At 40.1% G+C, this 20,470-nt stretch overlaps 1 protein-coding gene across 8 annotated transcripts in view; it reads left to right on the top strand.

Annotated features, from left to right (window-relative positions):
* LOC115229497 (cyclin-dependent kinase 2-associated protein 2-like) overlaps positions 1 to 20,470 on the top strand; it is a 36,520-nt gene that overhangs the window by 9,432 nt on the left and 6,618 nt on the right. For 4 of the 8 annotated variants that reach the window (XM_029799835.2, XM_036499225.1, XM_036499226.1 and 1 more), the window contains 2 exons: positions 748 to 790; positions 10,225 to 10,284. In XM_029799835.2, the coding sequence (XP_029655695.1) occupies positions 10,237 to 10,284 (48 nt within the window). In that variant the 5' untranslated portion in view covers positions 748 to 790; positions 10,225 to 10,236. The remainder of the gene's footprint in view (positions 1 to 747; positions 791 to 10,224; positions 10,285 to 20,470) is intronic. The other 4 variants (XM_029799834.2, XM_029799833.2, XM_036499223.1 and 1 more) reach the window with 1 other exon arrangement.

Raw genomic sequence — 20,470 nt, 5'->3', positions numbered from 1 at the left:
TCACAGTTGATAAAATAAGTACCAGTTGAGCGCTGGAGTCAATGTAATTGATTTACCCTATTCTCAGAAATTGCTGTCCTTATGCCAAAATTTGATATCATTATTATTATTAAAGAATAAAAAGTTTTGAATAGTACAACAATGCACTATAATACAGACAATGGTCTGTGTATACCTGTTGTAATTTAGTCATCCATAGTCTGATACGATATTTCGGAATAATATTCCTTCTTCAGATATTCTTAGATGCAGTCACTGCTATAATCGGTTTATTCATTTTTAATCTGTATGTTTGTTACAACCACTTGCCTAGCGTCCTGGGGCAAGTGAAGGATAAGAGATGTTATAGTATGACTGAAAGCCTGGGGAAGGAAAGTGGTAGGGTAGTAACGAAATAGCTTCATGTAATACAACACAGGCATTTAAATTGATAGGGTTTTTCTAAGGACATGGGCAGTACTTTGGGATTTCTCTTATTATTATTATTATTATATTATTATTATTATTAAGGTGGTGAACTGGCGGAAATGTTCGTATTCTGGGCAAAATGCTTAGCAGCGTTTCGTCTGTCTTTATGGTTCTGAGTTCAAATGCCATTTAGGTTGGCTTTACCTTTCGTCCTTTTGGTGTCAATAAAATAAGTACCAGTTGAGCACTGAAATCAATGTAAGTGACTTATCCCTTCCCTTGGAGCTGCTGACCTTTTGCCAAAATTTGAAATCATTACTATTATCTTTTGTTTTTCAGGGATACTTACAAGCCTGGCTACTTTTTTGAGCGTGGTTTTCAGGTAAGTGCTGGTTTCGAAACATGTTTTTATAAGGGGAATATCTGTAGCGAAAATATTGAGAACTTTTTTTAATTGGTGTTGATTAGCTGATGTGATATGGAATTATTTGTAACCACTTTCACAAAAGATCGTTATGTCAAGATAGTGTGAATAAAGTTTAAATAGATATTTCTTGTTTGCTCATAAATTCTTCTCTCTCTCTTTCACCCCCACCCATTCACATGCAAATGCTTGTATGGTTTTATGGGTAACAAATTTGCTTTGCAGTCAGGTGTTTCTAATTCAGCCATGCACATTACTTTAAGCTAGTGATTTCTCTTATAGTTCTGAGCCAACCCATGCTTTTGTGAGTAAATTTGGTTGATGGAGATTGTACAAAGCCTGTTTGTGTGTGTCATCATTATCATCCTCCTCACTTTACCATCCACTTTTCTATGTTTTCATGGGTCAGACAGAGTTTATTGAGACAGATTTTTTATGGCTGAATGCCCTACATGTTTGCAAGCAAGGTGATACTTTTCATTGGCCAGATATCATCATTGTCGTTTAACGTCCACTTTCCATGCTAGCATGGGTTGGACAGTTTGACTGTGGGCTGGCGAACCAGATGGCTGCACCAAGCTTCAGTCTTGATCTGGCAGAGTTTCTACAGCTGGATGCCCTTCCTAACGCCAACCACTCCGAGAGTGTAGTGGGTGCTTTTACGTGCCACCGGCACAGGGGCCAGTCAGGCGGTACTGGCAACGACCTCGCTCGAATTTTTACACATGGGCCAGTCAGGCGATACTGGCAACGACCTCACTCGAATTTTTAAACATAGGCCAGTCAGGCGGTACTGGCAACGACCTCGCTCGAATTTTTACACATGGGCCAGTCAGGCGATACTGGCAACGACCTCGCTCGAACTTTTACACATAGGCCAGTCAGGCAGTACTGGCAACGACCTCGCTCGAATTTTTACACATGAGCCAGTCAGGCGGTACTGGCAACGACCTCGCTCAAATTTTTACACATTGGCCAGTCAGGCGATACTGGCAATGACCTCGCTCGAATTTTTACACATGGGCCAGTCAGGCGATACTGGCAATGACCTCGCTTGAATTTTTACACATGGGCCAGTCAGGCGGTACTGGCAACGACTTTGCTCGAATTTTTTTTTACACATGCCAACGACACAGGTGCCAATAAGGCGATGCTGGTAACGATCCTGCTCGTATGGTGCCTCCAATATGCCACCGGCACGGAAGCCAGTTAGCTGCTCGGGCAACGATCACGCTCAGATGGTGCTCTTAGCACCCTGCTAGCAAGGGGCACAAGTGCCAGTAAGGCGAGGCTGGCAACAATCACGCTCGTATGGTGCTTGTGCCCATCATTGAATTTCACTTTGATTTTGAAATTCGATGACGGGCACGAGCATTGTCACAAAATATTGGAAATGAATGACAGTGCTATCACGCAATATCAAGACAAAGAGATATACCCACACACACACATAGACACATCATCAGCATTTAACGTCTGCTTTCCATCCTGGCATGGGTTAGACAGTTTGACTGGAACTGGAAAGCCAGAGAGCTGCACCAGGTTCCAGTCTGATTTAGCATGGTTTCTACAGCTGGATGTCCCTCCTAATGCCAACCACACCAAGTGTGTAATGAATGCTTTTACGTGCCACTGGCATGGGTGTCATTTGCATGACACTGGTAACGGTGACAACTATGGTTTCACTTGGCTTGATAAGTCTTTTCAATCACAGCATATTGCCATGGTCTCAGTTGCTTGTCATCAAGCCTAACATTCAGTCACTTGTCTATGAGGCCCAACATTCAAAGATCATGCTTCACCACCTCATTCCTTGCCTCTGTGAGGCCCAACATTCAAAGATCATGCTTCACCACCTCATTCCTTGCCTCTGTGGGGCCCAACATTCAAAGATCATGCTTCACCACCTCATTCCTTGCCTCTGTGAGGCCCAACATTCAAAGATCATGCTTCACCACCTCATTCCTTGCCTCTGTGAGGCCTAACATTCAAAGATCATGCTTCACCACCTCATTCCTTGCCTCTGTGAGGCCCAACATTCAAAGATCATGCTTCACCACCTCATTCCTTGCCTCTGTGAGGCCTAACATTCAAAGATCATGCTTCACCACCTCATTCCTTGCCTCTGTGAGGCCCACATTCAAAGATCATGCTTCACCACCTCATTCCTTGCCTCTGTGAGGCCCAACATTCAAGATCATGCTTCACCACCTCATTCCTTGCCTCTGTGAGGCCCAACATTCAAAGATCATGCTTCACCACCTCATTCCTTGCCTCTGTGAGGCCCAACATTCAAAGATCATGCTTCACCACCTCATTCCTTGCCTCTGTGAGGCCCAACATTCAAAGATCATGCTTCACCACTTCATTCCTTGCCTCTGTGAGGCCCAACATTCAATGATCATGCTTCACCACCTCATTCCTTGCCTCTGTGAGGCCCACATTCAAAGATCATGCTTCACCACCTCATTCCTTGCCTCTGTGAGGCCCAACATTCAATGATCATGCTTCACCACCTCATTCCTTGCCTCTGTGAGGCCCAACATTCAAAGATCATGCTTCACCACCTCATTCCTTGCCTCTGTGAGGCCCAACATTCAAAGATCATGCTTCACCACCTCATTCCTTGCCTCTGTGAGGCCCAACATTCAAAGATCATGCTTCACCACCTCATTCCTTGCCTCTGTGAGGCCCAACATTCAAAGATCATGCTTCACCACCTCATTCCTTGCCTCTGTGAGGCCCAACATTCAAAGATCATGCTTCACTACCTCATTCCTTGCCTCTGTGAGGCCCAACATTCAAAGATCATGCTTCACCACCTCATTCCTTGCCTCTGTGAGGCCCAACATTCAAAGATCATGCTTCACCACCTCATTCCTTGCCTCTGTGAGGCCCAACATTCAAGATCATGCTTCACACACCTCATTCCTTGCCTCTGTGAGGCCCAACATTCAAAGATCATGCTTCACCACCTCATTCCTTGCCTCTGTGAGGCCCAACATTCAAAGATCATGCTTCACCACCTCATTCCTTGCCTTTGTGAGGCCCAACATTCAAAGATCATGCTTCACCACCTCATTCCTTGCCTCTGTGAGGCCCAACATTCAAAGATCATGCTTCACCACCTCATTCCTTGCCTCTGTGAGGCCCAACATTCAAAGATCATGCTTCACCACCTCATTCCTTGCCTCTGTGAGGCCCAACATTCAAAGATCATGCTTCACCACCTCATTCCTTGCCTCTGTGAGGCCCAACATTCAAAGATCATGCTTCACCACCTCATTCCTTGCCTCTGTGAGGCCCAACATTCAAAGATCATGCTTCACCACCTCATTCCTTGCCTCTGTGAGGCCCAACATTCAAAGATCATGCTTCACCACCTCATTCCTTGCCTCTGTGAGGCCCAACATTCAAAGATCATGCTTCACCACCTCATTCCTTGCCTCTGTGAGGCCCAACATTCAAAGATCATGCTTCACCACCTCATTCCTTGCCTCTGTGAGGCCCAACATTCAAAGATCATGCTTCACCACCTCATTCCTTGCCTCTGTGAGGCCCAACATTCAAAGATCATGCTTCACCACCTCATTCCTTGCCTCTGTGAGGCCCAACATTCAAAGATCATGCTTCACCACCTCATTCCTTGCCTCTGTGAGGCCCAACATTCAAAGATCATGCTTCACCACCTCATTCCTTGCCTCTGTGAGGCCCAACATTCAAAGATCATGCTTCACCACCTCATTCCTTGCCTCTGTGAGGCCCAACATTCAAAGATCATGCTTCACCACCTCATTCCTTGCCTCTGTGAGGCCAACATTCAAAGATCATGCTTCACCACCTCATTCCTTGCCTCTGTGAGGCCCAACATTCAAAGATCATGCTTCACTACCTCATTCCTTGCCTCTGTGAGGCCCAACATTCAAAGATCATGCTTCACCACCTCATTCCTTGCCTCTGTGAGGCCCAACATTCAAAGATCATGCTTCACCACCTCATTCCTTGCCTCTGTGAGGCCCAACATTCAAAGATCATGCTTCACCACCTCATTCCTTGCCTCTGTGAGGCCCAACATTCAAAGATCATGCTTCACCACCTCATTCCTTGCCTCTGTGAGGCCCAACATTCAAAGATCATGCTTCACCACCTCATTCCTTGCCTCTGTGAGGCCCAACATTCAAAGATCATGCTTCACCACCTCATTCCTTGCCTCTGTGAGGCCCAACATTCAAAGATCATTTTGCTGGCAAGGCCATGATTACAATTTCATGAGTGTCATTAAATGACACCAGCAATGGCCATACATATATTTACACACAAAACATTATTGAACACACATAGTCAATGTATGTGCTTTCCTAGTTCACCGGTAGGCTGCAGTTTAGTGCAGTGGGGGTGACTCCCTCAGCCTACTGGTGAACTAGCAAAGCACACACATTGAGGATGTATGGTTGATAATATATATATATATGTGTGTGTGTGCCACGTTAAAAAGCATTCACTCCATACTGTAAAGTGGTTGTAAAGACCTTGGCAACACTGACCTCCTCCATGCTTGTGCTATGTAAAAAGTACTCAGTCCACTATGCTGGGTGGTTGGTGTTAGGAAAGGCATCAAGCTGTAAAATCCCAAAATCCCTTCCAAAGAAGTCTGGTGCAGGCTCCTACTAGGCCAGCTCCTGTCAAACTACCCAACCCATGCCATCATAGAAGGTGGACATTAAACGATGATGATGATGATATATTTCTATATACACATATATATTATTTGGCATTAGGAAGGGCATCCAGTTCTAGAAACCATGCCAAAACAAATAAGAAGCCTGGGCAGCTCTTCAACTGGCCAGCCCCTGTAAAACTGTCCAAACCATGCCAGCATGGAAAATGAATGTTAAATGATGCTTGTATATTATTGACCATATATATATATATATGTATACATATAAAACAGGTTTTATTTCAGTTTCTGTCTCCTGAAATAACTTACAAAGCTTTGGTTGTCTTGGGGCTTTAAGTAGGAGACACTCACCCTAGGTGCCAGCAGTGGGGCTGGACTTGAAACCATGCAGTTGGAAACAGACTTCTTAACCACCACACAGCCAGGGTTAATTAGGCTTCCTGGAATGTTCTTGAGGTGTCAGAAAATATTCAGATTGGTTTTACTTAAATATGTATTGCCAGAATGAATTTTTTGTTTTGATATATATATATTATTTGCCCTGTTTTTTTTGCTGACTTTTTATTTTTGTTGCCTGTCTTTTGGTTTGTAAGTCTGGCTTTGATTATATTTTGTTATTGTAGTTAAAATTTAGACCAAACTGTTGTATACCTCGCTACAGTAACTAATAGTAACTTTGCGCATCTCTTTCTATCTTCTTTTTTTATATACAAAATGACACATCTCAAAATTGTAATAAAGTGATAACAATCAGCAAATATGATTAAGAATGCTTTTCAATTTATTTTCAGTGAGTGTTTCCACTCATTATGCTAACCCATCTAAAATTGCGACCTAGTTCTGTGATACAAATTTTCTGTTGTAATGTGATCCAAATTAGAACCATTCATCAAAATTTCAAGTTTATGTTCCAAGTACCAGATTAATAATGACTAAGTTATTTTACCAAATTCATAACCACCATTTAATGTCCATATTCCATAATAATAATAATAATAATAATCTTGCTTTTAGCATAAGTACAAAATCTGAAGTTCGAAGGAGGGAGTAGTCAATAGAATTGACCTCAGTTCTTAGCTGGTTCTTAATTTTATCAATCATAGAGGGATGGTATTGATACAGTGATTGGGAAATGCATTTTAGAAATATTCTATCAAAAGTTTAGAACAAAAAAAAAAAAAATTCAGTCAGCTGAATAATGTGATTGAATTGAATCAAGTTTTGGAAGAACTTTGTAGGGTTTTTGCAATAAAAGTTCTTTAACCCTTTTGTTACCGTATTTCTGAGATGTTCTGTATTTCTTTCAATTAAACATTTTAGAACATTTTATTAAAAATCTGTTAGTGAGGGAAGAAGGATGCTGTGCCTGTGACCTTTGCTGACTATTCTGTTACAAGCATTTGTGCTGGACTTCCCAGTACCCATTTCCACCTGCATATATTTCCTTCAGATATTTAAGATAGTCTTTGGCAACATCAGTCAGCTGGAACAAGTACTGTGAAGCATTTTGTCTGATGCCTTAATAATTTTGCCAGTCTACTGATAATAAAAATAACGATTTCTATTATTGACTGCAAGGGCCCAAGACATTGTGATAACTATTGAAATTGTACATGGAATAGACATTGTGATAACATTACATTTAGTCTTTATTATAATGGCTCAAGAGGCCAAAAGCAATGGAAACAAAGAATTTAGTAAAATAACTTTGTTATCATTAAGCTGGTGTTAGGAGCATAAATTGTGACTAAGGTTTGGTGGAAGATTTTAATTCAAAACATGAAAACAAGACATTTGTACTACAGAGCCACAGGCAGTTTCAGCTGGGTTGGTAACGAAAGGGTTAAAACCATGACAGCTGCAAATAAAATTATTATAATGTACTTAATGTTTTTAACTCATTGATTATAATGTAAGAGTAGTGGTGAATAATTGGACTGTCTTTTACATAGGAAATAAGTCCTAGAATCTGATTTTCTTTTATTACGTTGTTGGTTGTGCTCAGTCATTTTGGTTTTTCTTCATGATTCTAAAGCCTGTAGAGATGATTTGATATATATATATCCAAACATTCAGTTTTTAAAAATTTATAATTGGCTGTTACAGTGTGACTCAAGCTGAGTTCCATGCATTGGAACTTAACAAACTGGCTTTAAATTAAGGGTTCGTAAATTTATATACCGATGATAATAGTATTTCTCTGAATTTTTCAGGAACAAATTATAAAAATAATTAGTGTCATGTGCATAATGCATATTTTTCAAATGATTTGCTCATTATGCTCTTCAGTGAATATGTAAATAAATAAAGAAGGGATATTTAAAGATATGTATGCAGATGAAGTACTGAAGAATGACCTCAGGAAGCTGAACCTTTCGGGCAGGATGTCAAAGGACCAAGATATCTGGCTCCTGGCCATACTCAAGAAGACCTGTACTCCTTAGCAGAAGTGTTAAGACCGATCATTCTGGAGGTGCAAAGCACCCATGGCAGTTCCACATAAAAGCGCCCATGTGGTGCCATGAAAAAGCGCCCACGTGGTGCCATGTAAGAAGCACCCATGCGGTGCTATGTAAATGGACCCAGCACACTCTGTAAAGTGGTTGGTGTTAGGAAGGGCATCGAGCTGTTGAGACCATGCCAATGGTGCATCTTCCCAGCTTGCCACCTCTGATTACACTGTCCAACCCATGTCAGCATGGACAACAGACATTAAATGATAATGATGATGATTGCATATATACATACAGATAAATGAGTACTGGTGAATATGTATGCATGTACTTGAATATGCATATGTGCACATGCATGTACTCATATTCCAGCATGCATGTTCATGCACTCACACATACTGGCATTCTCATTAATGCATGCATATATTTGTATACATATCTTAAAATTTTCCCTATTTGTTTATTTAATTATGGAAAGGCTTAATGAGCAAACCATTTGGAAAATATACATTATCCATTGTGACATTGTAATTGATTTTATAATTTGTTCTAGAACAATCCAAGGAAAACCCATTATCACCAATATAAAAATACAGACACCTTTGATTTGAAACCAGTTTGATAAGTGCCAAGCACAAATCTCTCAGCCCTTGAGTCACTCTGTTACTTCTGCCGATAATTGATAAAAATATATATGTATGTATATAAATGTAGTTTTGTTTTAACCCCTGTAGTGCATATTGTTTTGTGTATCCTTGCTTTTCCCCTCATCAAAGTGTCACAGTGAACTAAAGACTAAATACAGAGTAATTACTGAATTTCCCTTATCTTATTCATTAACTGGAATTTAGTTAATGTCTGGAAATGTCTTGGCTGTGTCTTCTACTTTAGAGAAATATTTTTCAACCAAAAAAAAAGAAAAAATTTTCATTCCAGTTTTGGCACAATATGCAACTGAAAGACACATATTTTGCAAGCCTTTGTGATGTACCTTTCTAGAAATCAGCATTATTATTATTAGCACCATCAGCCACTGTTTTTTAAATTTTTTTTAGTTCTGGATACAGGAGCTGCTTCCAATATTGACATGACCTGAATTTGTGCTAGTACCATGTAAAAAAGCTCCCAGTACTCTCTGTGAAGTGTTTGATGTTTGGAAGGGCATCCAGCCGTAGAAACCAAGTCAAAATAGACTATGGGATCTGATGTGGTCCCTGGCCTTGCCAGCTCTTGTCAAATCATCCAGCTCATGCCAGCATGGAGAATGGATATTAACGCTTTAGCATTCAGATTTGTCTGTCAAGTGTAATGCTTATTTATTCAAATTGATATGAATTAGTCATGCATTGTCTTGTGGCTTTGAGATTTCAATGGCACGATTACTTATTTTTAGAATAATTTTTTAAGGTAAGTGTGAGAGTCTAGATTTGGCTAGTTTGAAGATAAGAGATTATTTTGGCTGGTTTAAATGCTAAAGGGTTAAATGATGATGATAACTAAGATGGGTTACTTACTATAGTTACTTACTATAAACACCTCTCTGGGTTGGTTTTTAGCAGTGTCTTGTATCAATACAGACTGGGAAGTTTCAAGTAGTTAACTTCTGTAGTGGTAATGCCAGATTAACTACACCTGATTACAAATGCATGTTAATTTGTAATGAAAGCAAAACATCTGACAAACATTTTAGAACATTTTATTAAAAATCTGTTAGTGAGGGAAGAAGGATGCTGTGCCTGTGACCTTTGCTGACTATTCTGTTACAAGCATTTGTGCTGGACTTCCCAGTACCCTTTTCCACCTGCATATATTTCCTTCAGATATTTAAGATAGTCTTTGGCAACATCAGTCAGCTGGAACAAGTACTGTGAAGCATTTTGTCTGATGCCTTAATAATTTTGCCAGTCTACTGATAATAAAAATAACGATTTCTATTATTGACTGCAAGGGCCCAAGACATTGTGATAACTATTGAAATTGTACATGGAATAGACATTGTGATAACATTACATTTAGTCTTTATTATAATGGCTCAAGAGGCCAAAAGCAATGGAAATATACTCCACAGAATTAATACTGAAAAAACCAGAATTCTTGCTTTAATAACCTCTTTACATTTTTTAGTTCTCAAGAACTTATGCTCCACAAGGTTCTCTCCTTAAAACTTCTTTCTTTGTTCATTATTTGTGAAGTATATTTCTTTTTGTTTTTGTTTCTTTTTTTTTTTTTTCATTTTTTTTTCTCCACTGTATCCCAAACAGTAAACTCCGAATATGAATAACAATAAGAAAATTGAGGACCCATCCAACAAGCGACCCATGGTAAGATGCAAAACCCACAGCCCAGCAACTGAGCTGCTCAAAAACGTTACTTTTTCCTTCTAAGCACAGAACTAACCTCTCAGTTGACACCCTGAACTATTAACAAACTAAGCCCCTTCTTCACAGTATCAATAACCAATCACACTAAAAGTACACAATAGATAACCTTTATGTTATGACTTAAAGGGAAACATTCAATCAATCATGTGCCCTAACTTTGTCTTCCATCCCACTGCCTTACACATACACTCACACACACACACACACAAAAGGTGGTGCTCCAGCATGGCCACAGTCTAATGACTGAAACAAGTAACAGATGTGTGTGGATTTGTATGTATATTTACATTCCAATTTACAAACGATAAAAAAAAGTACTCAATACACGAAATAAAGGAGATTTGTTTTTTTTTAAAGTGACTTTCTTTTCATATTTCTTCGTTTCATACAAATCACCTACAATCAGGCAACTTATGTGACAAGTGCTATATACAAAACTCTAAGTAACCATGAAAAGAAACTCAACTTCAGTGTGTGTATATATATATATTTTTTTTTCATCCAAAATGGAGACGATAACCCATTCCTCCATGTGATCAGCTTGAAAAATTAAGATATAATGGTGTGTATACATACATATATATAAACATATATATATATATATATATCACTGTGACCGACCTGGCTATCAGATGTTGCTACACATCGCTGGTCACAATACGCTTCGCATTGTTTTAACCTTCAAATGATGCCACCCCACTGGCTAAGTGGGCAGGCCAACAGAAGAAAGAGTGAGAGGAAGTTGTGGCGAAAGAGTACATCAGGGATCACTACCACCCCCTGCCAGAGCATCGTGGAGCTTTAGGTGTTTTCGCTCAATAAACACTCACAACGCCCAGTCTGGGAATCGAAACCGCGATCCTACAACCGCGAGTCCGCTGCCCTAACCACTGGGCCATTGCGCCTCCACATATATATATATTTATAAACACACACACACATATAAAATGAAGGATGGGGGTGCTAGCATTGCATTTATTCTTTGGTTACAGCTGTTTCAATAACATCTGGCATTTTGGGAAAATATGAATATGAGCAACGATTATGTGACATTAATTGTATACAGAAAACCTATTTCATTATGACTGTCATGAACAAACACAAGAGTAACTTGGGTGAGATACAGATGATTTGGTGGGAAGTGTTTGTATTTTTACAGGGAGGATGGGTTTTCCATCAGAAGTGCAAATAAAAAGAAATGGTAAAGATGACAGTTTGAGCGTATCACTTGACAAGATCACTTCAAAAGTTGGATTCATTAATTAGTCTGTATATTCAGATAGTTGTCTGGTCAAGAAGATAAAACATTAAAACTATCATAGTGTGAAGGTGCATGGCTCAGTGGTTAAAGCATTGAGCTCACAATCACGAGGTAGTGAGTTCAATTCCTGAACTGGGCTATATGTTGTGTTCTTGCACAAGACACTTTATTTCATGCTGCATCAGTTCACTCAGCTGTAGAAATGAGTTGCAACATCACTGGTGCCAAGCTGTGTTGGCCTTTGCCTTTCCTTTGGATAAAATCAGTGGCATGGAGCAGGGAGGCTGGTATGTATAGGCAACTGTTGGTCTTCCATAAAGCAACCTTGCCTGGAGTTGTGCCTTGGTGGGAAACTTTCTAGGTGCAATCCCATGGTCATTCGTAACCGAAGGGAGTCCTTTGATAGTACAGAATTGTTATAAATCAGCTGAGATATTCGTGTCTGCATTAGCTTCAAAGAAAATCTTAGTGATCAGAGGGAGAACAGAGAAGTGTGGAAGGAAAAGAAGAAGAATAGATAGAAATAAGAGAGTAAGAGATGAATAAATTGAAAGGGTAAATACACTATACAGCCATAAGACAGAAGATATTTGCCCAATGCAGTGTAAGAACTTGAGACCACTTGGTTATGAACTGCACTCTGTATCTATACAGCCATGTTTACACTTGTGTGAGTGTAAGCTTGTGAGGACGCATGGCCCAGTGGTTAGTGTGTTGCACTCACAATCATGAGATTGTAATTTCAATTCCTAGGCCAGGTGGTGCATTGTGTGCTTCAGCAAAACACTTCATCTCACATTGCTCTGCAATCACTTTGACACTTGACGTGTGTTACACTGTGCACCTGTTCAAACAATGTCAATTTGATGGAGGGGATGAGCTAATGTATGGCACATATATTTGATCACCATAAACAGATCATTTGTGCAGGGTGTTTGGCAAAAGTTAAACACTCACGTCAACTTTGACGGGAGAGTCTGTCATATATAAACCTGTGGTAGGAATACTATCATGGCAAATTTAGCTGTTTCTCTGTACGTTGCAAAAATGACGAACAGCTTTAACAGACTTTCGAATATTTTTGGGTTCTCATCAGAAGTACATGTTATTTGATCAATCCCAGAGAAATAAGCAGCCAATCCATTTATATGTTCAACAGATCCAGTAGCTACTGAGAACTGGAATGACTAATTTGCACACGATAAGTGTTTAATACTATTTAATTACTGTTTAATACCAGCAGCCTGTTATTGGGGATGTATCTATATAAAATGAAGGTTTTTAACTTGCCTCACCCTCTCTTCCCCTTACCCATTAATATCTTTTCATATTTGCTCAACACTTTAAAGTTCTAGATAGTTCCATTCCCATCTCATGGCGGTTTATTGCATGTTCTAGATATATCTAACATTCAAATTCATTCCACAATCTTATAATATATTGCCCTTATCTGACTAAAGGTCTCCAACTTCCCCCATCCCCTATCACTCCTAATAACCCCTATCATTCCTAGCAGCCTTCCTATCTCCTATTACTCCTTTCAGATTCTTTGTCTCATTTTTTATTTAAGAAGTTGTGTTCGTATCTAACCAACTGTTGCTGACTTCTTGTCTGCTTTTGATTTGTCATCTTGTTGTCGTTTGTTATGTTTGCATGTAGTTTCACTATTTCAATAACACACAATCCCCTTAGTTTTTGTGATGTATTACATCTCTTTTTTGTTTTGTTTTACCTATCAAAATCTATATATATAAAACTCAACTTGTGTGTGTCTGTGTGTTTAACTTCCCAGCACATCTCCTAGCCAACAAATCGTAGAACCACCAAAAATGGGTCACTTAAGGTTTAGGCGAATGAAAATTGAACTGCGCTATTTCTGTTCCGAAATTCATCTCGCAAGTGCAAAAATCGATAATGTGTTTGTTTAGGCCTTATCCCATGCATTGAATAGTGAACTTTACTCAGTCAGCTGTTTGACGTGAACTGTGTTCACCACGTGTGCAAGTATGCGTAAATTGCATGAAAAATTAAAAAAATCAAGATATAAGAATGAATCGCTGTAAACATTGTAGAAATTCGGCAAAGAAATGAATTTTTGGGATGTAGCCTGGAGGGTTTCTTCGTATTAATCGTTTGGACTTTGTGAACACATACCAATTGTTTTCATAACATTTTTAACGCTTTGAATTAAATGTGACCATTTTGCGTTGAGTCTGCAGTTTGAATCACTTTAACCAAATTTTAGCAGGCCGGATTTTTGATCATCACGATACATCACCAGCGACTCCCTGAAATCCCCGTTGAGAAATACTGATCTAAAAGAATAATTCAACAATGCAATTATTTGATCAACAAAAATTTATGAAACACTTCTATGTACTTCCTATTGAGGAAATGGAACACATAAGCGCAAAAATAGAGGGCATTAAATGCTTGATTTTAAAACCAAAATAATTGAATTTTGATTGAACTTCATTCAAGTTTAGCTTAATTCGCGCGTGCATAGAACGCGCACGAGCCGGGCAATAGTGCTAGTGTTATATAATTGCTTTTACATCTGAGGAGACAGACAGTTTGTTTGTGTAGCAATCTGTTGTTTGATGGGGTTATAAGTTCACAGCTACCCACCTCTATTAATTTGGTCTGCAGCAGCAAATATTGTTAACTTTGAATGACCCAACTCAGTCTACTTAGTTGCAAATGAATAGCATGTTGGAGTAAAATGTGTATACCTGCACATGAAAGCAAGAGAAATGGTTCATTAGTTTCGCTTGTTGTGTTGATTCATCCTCTGAAAGTCCTCCCTGCTCTTATCTTTACCACAGATGTTGACTTAGAGACGTTCAAGAGGAACATTAATGGTATAAATCTCACTGGCTTAGGAGGACCTTTGATGGTGATGGGCATTGTTTTTACTTGCTGGTTGCATTTAAAAAGCATCTAGTACATGCTGTAATATTGTTGATGTTAGGAAAGGCATCCAGTCATAGAAACCATGCTAAAGCTGGCAGGAGAGCTTGATGCAGACCTGCAGTTTGTCAGATACTGGCATGGGTTCCAACCCATGCCAGCATTGAAAATGGATGTTAAATAATGGTAAGGATGATGATGATGATGGGTCTTGAGAACCAGGAAAATAATAATAATACAAAACAAAACAAAACAAAAAGCATGAAGGTGCAATTATTGATGTTATTATCATCATCATCATCATCATCATTTAGCACCTGCTTTCCATGCTGGCATGAGTTAGACCGTTTGTCAGGAACTGGTAAGGCCAGGGTTGCACCAGGTTCCATAGTCTGTTTTGGCTTGGTTTCTATGGTTGGATGCCCTTCTTAATGCCAATTATTCCCCAGAATTTACTGGGTGCTTTTCACATGGCACCAGCATCCACACCAATGCCTTTTACATGGCACCTTGGCTTTAGGATCTCAATTCTGTTGTGGTGGGTCTTCTCAAGTACAGCATTGCACCACATATCTCGATCCTCTGACATCTCCTTCATATGGTTCAGTGTTTTGAGATCGGCCTTCAATACTTTATCCCATGTCTTTGTGATGTGATTATAAACAAATGGAGTCAGGGTCACAAGACATTTCTCCTCAGAAATATAATTGGTAAAATATCTTAACCAGTTAAACAACCAAACTTAAAATTCCAGTGGTGAAATTAATGAAAATATGCTTTGCTGTCCCTGGTGTTTAGAAGAGGATTACACAAGCAGAATGGGTAGGAGGGGGGAAAGCAAGAGTGTGTCACTAACAAGTGGCTATAAGGGGGAGTGTAGATGGGGTAAAAGTTAGAGTGTATGGGGTTTGTGGAAATCTCATGTGACCCTTTATATAGATGCCTTCTTGGCAAGAGAGCCAAAGTGATTAGGATGAGAATGGATGTGGTTGTATGTTGGAGAGACAAGAAGGTCTGTGGCATTCCCTTTTTACACTGGAAGCATGGTACAGTGAAGAGGAGGGATCCACTGCCATCCTCAGGTATTTTAGCAGCATGGTACACTGAGTGAAGGTGTGTGACTTAGTGGTTAGGGTATTTGGCTCATGGCTGAAAGGTTGTGAGTTCAGTTCCTGGTAATGCATTGTTTCCTTGAGCAATACACTTTATTTCGTGTTGCTCCAGTCCACTCAGCTGCTAAAAATGAGTAGTATTTCAAAGGTTCCAGCCTTGTCACACTCTGTATCACACTGAGTCTCCTTGAGAACTACATTAAAGGTATGCATAGCTGTGGAGTACTCAACCACTTGCGTGTTAATTTCATAAGCAGGCTGTTCCATTGATTGGATCAACTGGTACCCTAGTCATCGTGACCGAATGGAGTGCCAGTAGTATAAACACTGAGTGAAAAAAGAGAATGACAGCGGCACAGTTGATAGAGATATATGAGACATAAGACACATGAATGGTGCAAACGTGAATGTTAGAGAAAGTGATAAGGTGGTGGGTGACAGAGGGTTGACTGATAGGAACATTAGAAAAATGAAAGGGGTTTGAAAAAAGGCACATGTGTGCATATATAGGTTTATGATGGCTGCATGGTTAAGAAGTTCACTTCACAACCACAAAGTCTCGAGTTCTGTCCTTTTGCTTGGCATCTTGGGGAAAATGTCATCTGCAATAACCTTAAATCTGTAATTCACACACTGTGGCCATGCTGATTCTATCTGAAAACTACTTTAAGGTTTTTCCGTGGAATATTCAGCCACTTACTTGTTATTTTCGGGGAACAGGTAATACAATTAATTGAAGAACTGAATAATTACCAGCAGCATTTAATGTTCACTTTTCCAAGCTTGCATAGGTCAAGCAGATTTTCTACAGCTGGATGCCCCTACTGCTTCCAGGCAAGGAATATTTTCCCATGGAAGACACAAATCAAACAACATGGATTGTATGGTGGACACTGATGCTTGCTTACAAACATTATATGATCTCATGATGGTTGCACACACACATACATACATCTACAAGAAAGGCTTCTTTCAATTTCTGTCTACCAGATCTACTCATGAGGCTTTGGTCAGCCTGAGGCTATGGAAGACACTTGCCCAAGGTGCTGTACTGCGGTATTGACCCCATGAGGCGGTGAGATGGCAGAATCATTGGCACACCGGGCGAAATGCTTAGCGGTATTTCGTCTGGCGTTACGTACTGAGTTCAAATTCCGCCGAGGTCGACTTTGCCTTTCATCCTTTCAGGGTCGATTAAATAAGTACCCATTACACACTGGGGTCGATATAATCGACTTAATCCGTTTGTCCTTGTTTGTCCCTTCTGTGTTTAGCCCCTTGTGGGTAGTAAAGAAATAGATATTGACCCCATGACACATGATTGGGAAGCAAGCTTCCTCCATCACTGCCATGCTGATATTTACTGTTGGCCACACCTCAACTTTATTCATTACAATCACCTCTACATTCATCTCCCACCATCTGTCATTCTCTTCTCAAACTCTATAATGAACTTATCCACTCACCCTTACTGGCACTTTATGTGTATTCTTTCTTGTATTGCACCCTGACAGCTTGTTGCTCCTATCATTGTTTACTTTGCAGTTATTCTTACTAACCCTTCTATAATATGGTGTAACCATGTATCTCATCTGTAGCAAGATACCTGTCTCTGCCCTTCTCTCATGCTTTAGGTCCTTCAACACCTGACATAAATACCACCTCAAACTCTACTGCAATCCCATTTAGTGGAAGCTCTTTTCTTTATTTTGCAAGTTACTTGGTAACCCCACTTGCACTGGAATCATAGAAAAAAAGCTCCCAGCGCATTCTGTAAAGTGATTGGCATTCAACCATAGAAACCTTGGCAAAATAGATGCTGGAGCTCAATGCAACCTGCCAGCTCATTTGATCTTGTTAAACCATCTGACCCATGCTAGCACGGGAGAATGACATTATGTCTCCCATCCTCCTGCACTGCTAGTTTTAACATCCATTTCGCCATGCCTGCATGGGTAGGCAGATCTTCTCACACCGCATCTCGCCAATCCACTTCGTCCTTTGTTGTTTCCTCCATGACATGTAATTATAGATCAGTTTTCACCCAACACTTCATCTTCCACAAGTTCCAGGCATTTTAAGCCTGCAGCATTTTATACAGATGTTTTCGTCCCTGTGCATCACATGCCGCTACTAACACTTTTCCTCCCCTGTGCACATCTAACTTCTCTTATGTTCTGCTTCTCTCTCAGCTCATTTATGGTCTCTTTGTTTATGTTCACTAACATTACACATCTACTAGAGCACGTTTCACAACTGAACAGAAGAGGAATCCAATGTAATGGGCGAGAGAGAAAAACTATGTTAGTATTAGCATTTGATGCATTTGGAGGAGGGACAGCTCTATAAAAAAAGGTTGCATACTCAAAGCAAATGAAAACTGGGGAAGATTTGAGAATGCACAAATGTGGTGCACAAAAACATCAGCTTGATACACAGCTACACCAGCTTACTGCATAAATATATTGCCTTGGTGCACCAGTGCACCCTCCTTGAGGCACAAATGCTCCAGACTGGTGCACAAATATTATCAATTTGATGTAGAAATACATCACCTTGCTGCATCATCATCATCATCATCATCATTTAACGTCCGCTTTCCATGCTAGCATGGGTTGGACGGTTCAACTGGGGTCTGGGGAGCCGAAAGCTGCACCAGTCCAGTCAGATCTGGCAGGTTTCTACAGCTGGATGCCCTTCTAATGCCAACCACTCCGAGAGTGTAGTGGGTGATTTTATGTGCCACCGACACAGGTGCCAGACGAGGCTGGCGAACGGCCACGCTCGGATGGTGTTTTTATGTGCCACCACACAGGTGCCAGACGAGGCTGGCAGACGGCCACGCTCAGATGGTGTTTTTATGTGCCACCGACACAGGTGCCAGACGAGGCTGGCAGACGGCCACGCTCGGATGGTGTTTTTATGTGCCACCGACACAGGTGCCAGATGAGGCTGGCAAACGGCCACGATCGGATGGTGCTTGTTACGTGCCCACAGCACGGAGGCCAGTCGATGCGGTACTGGCTACGGCCACGTTCGGATGGTTTTCTTATGTGCCACGTGCCACCGGCACTGGTACCACAAAGATACAAATTCCATTGATGTTCATCTATTTGATTTGTTTTGATTTGATTTGATTTTCACTTGCCTCAACAGGTCTTCACAAGTGTCACAAGAAGGAAGGTATGCACAGGTGGACTGACTACGTCCCAGGTAGGGGCCATGGGTTATGGCCTGACTAGTCTTGCCGGGTCTTCGGATGGTGTTTTTATGTGCCACCGACACAGGTGCTAGATGAGGCTGGCGAACGGCCACGATCGGATGGTGTTTGTCATGTGCCCACCGCACTGACTACGGCACTGATGGATTTCTTGTGTGCCACAGGCACTGGTACCACAAGATACAATTCCATTGATGTTCATCTTTTTGTCTATTTTGATTTGATTTTCACTTGTTTATTTGATGGATACATGAATTTGGTGCAGAAATACACCACCTTGGTGCACCTGTACACCCATCTCAATGCTCAAATATAATCACTTTGATGCAGAAGTACATGTAATATATCAATTTGGTACAGAAATATATCAGCTTCCTATACAAATAGATCGCCCTTGATCCACAAACATCATGTTGGTGCACATTTGCACCAGCTTGGTGCACAAATACATCTGAAAGGAAAATAATGAATCTCATTAATGTAATTATGAGGTTTGCAGAAGTTAGGGTAGAGTTAGTGGATACTGTCTACCTCAGCCCATGTAGGGTGGAACTTTTATTGTAGCAAACAACAGTCCATGATGTATGATGATGTGGTGGACTGATTCATTGAACCAAGGTTTGTTGTTTGATGCTGTTTAATATTACTGGTTTGCTGGTGCCAAGTGAAAAGCACCCAGTTAAATGGTCAACATTAGGATGGGTATCCAGCCATAGAAACTGTGCCAAAACAGACAAATGGTGCTTGATGCAGCTCTCCAGCGTGTCAGCTCCTGCCAAATTGTTCAATCCATTCCAGCATGGAAAATGGATGTTAAATGATGATGACATCAGATTACGAGCTGTCACCAGAAAAATGCTTAGTGGTATTTCTTCTGACTTTACATTTTGAATTCAAATGCCTTTTGGTGGTCAATGTAATCGACTTACTCCTTCCCCAAAATTGCTGGCTTTGTGCCAAAATTTGAAACCAATATTATCTGATTGTTAGATGAGATAACAGATCTTTTCGGTTTGAACGGCAGTTTTTTCTAGCAGTGTCATATGAAATTGTCACCCATAATTATGACCCTAGAATCGATCTATTGCATTTCAATCTCTTTTAGGGTTAGGGGTGGAGGAAGGGTATCTTTTTTTCTTCAGAAATGTAAATAAACCCAATCTGTTTCTTAAACGAGGGACATATTCATATGGCACAGAATGCTTTTTAACTCAATAGATGTCACTGATTGGTTGAAATTGCAGAAATTGAAGAAAAAAAAACAAATATCTTACAAACTATAGAATTTTCTCAATAAAGCCAAGAGAAAAAGATGTTTTATAAACACATTCTACCAGTATACGAAGTTAAAAATTTTTTAGTTACCTAGAAATTATGTTAGAAACTGCCGTTCAAACCGAAAAGATCCGAGATAACAGATATGGTTCATGTTGTTATTGTTTTAGCTGTACTAACTGTTTTGTTATATATTGTTACAGTGTCTTATTTGTTGTTCTTACTGTTGTCATATCAGTATATATTTACTGATCTGTTATATATAGTGTGTTGTTATTATAACTGTATATAGTAACTGTTGTTTTTGCCCTTGTACGCTAACTGATCTGTTAGACCTATGTCATTACT

Source organism: Octopus sinensis, unplaced genomic scaffold (assembly GCF_006345805.1).
Source record: "Octopus sinensis unplaced genomic scaffold, ASM634580v1 Contig12901, whole genome shotgun sequence".
NCBI classification, from domain to species: Eukaryota; Metazoa; Mollusca; class Cephalopoda; order Octopoda; family Octopodidae; genus Octopus; species Octopus sinensis.
The sequence above is the reverse complement of the archived record's forward strand: the minus strand, read 5'-3'. Positions and strand labels throughout refer to the sequence as shown.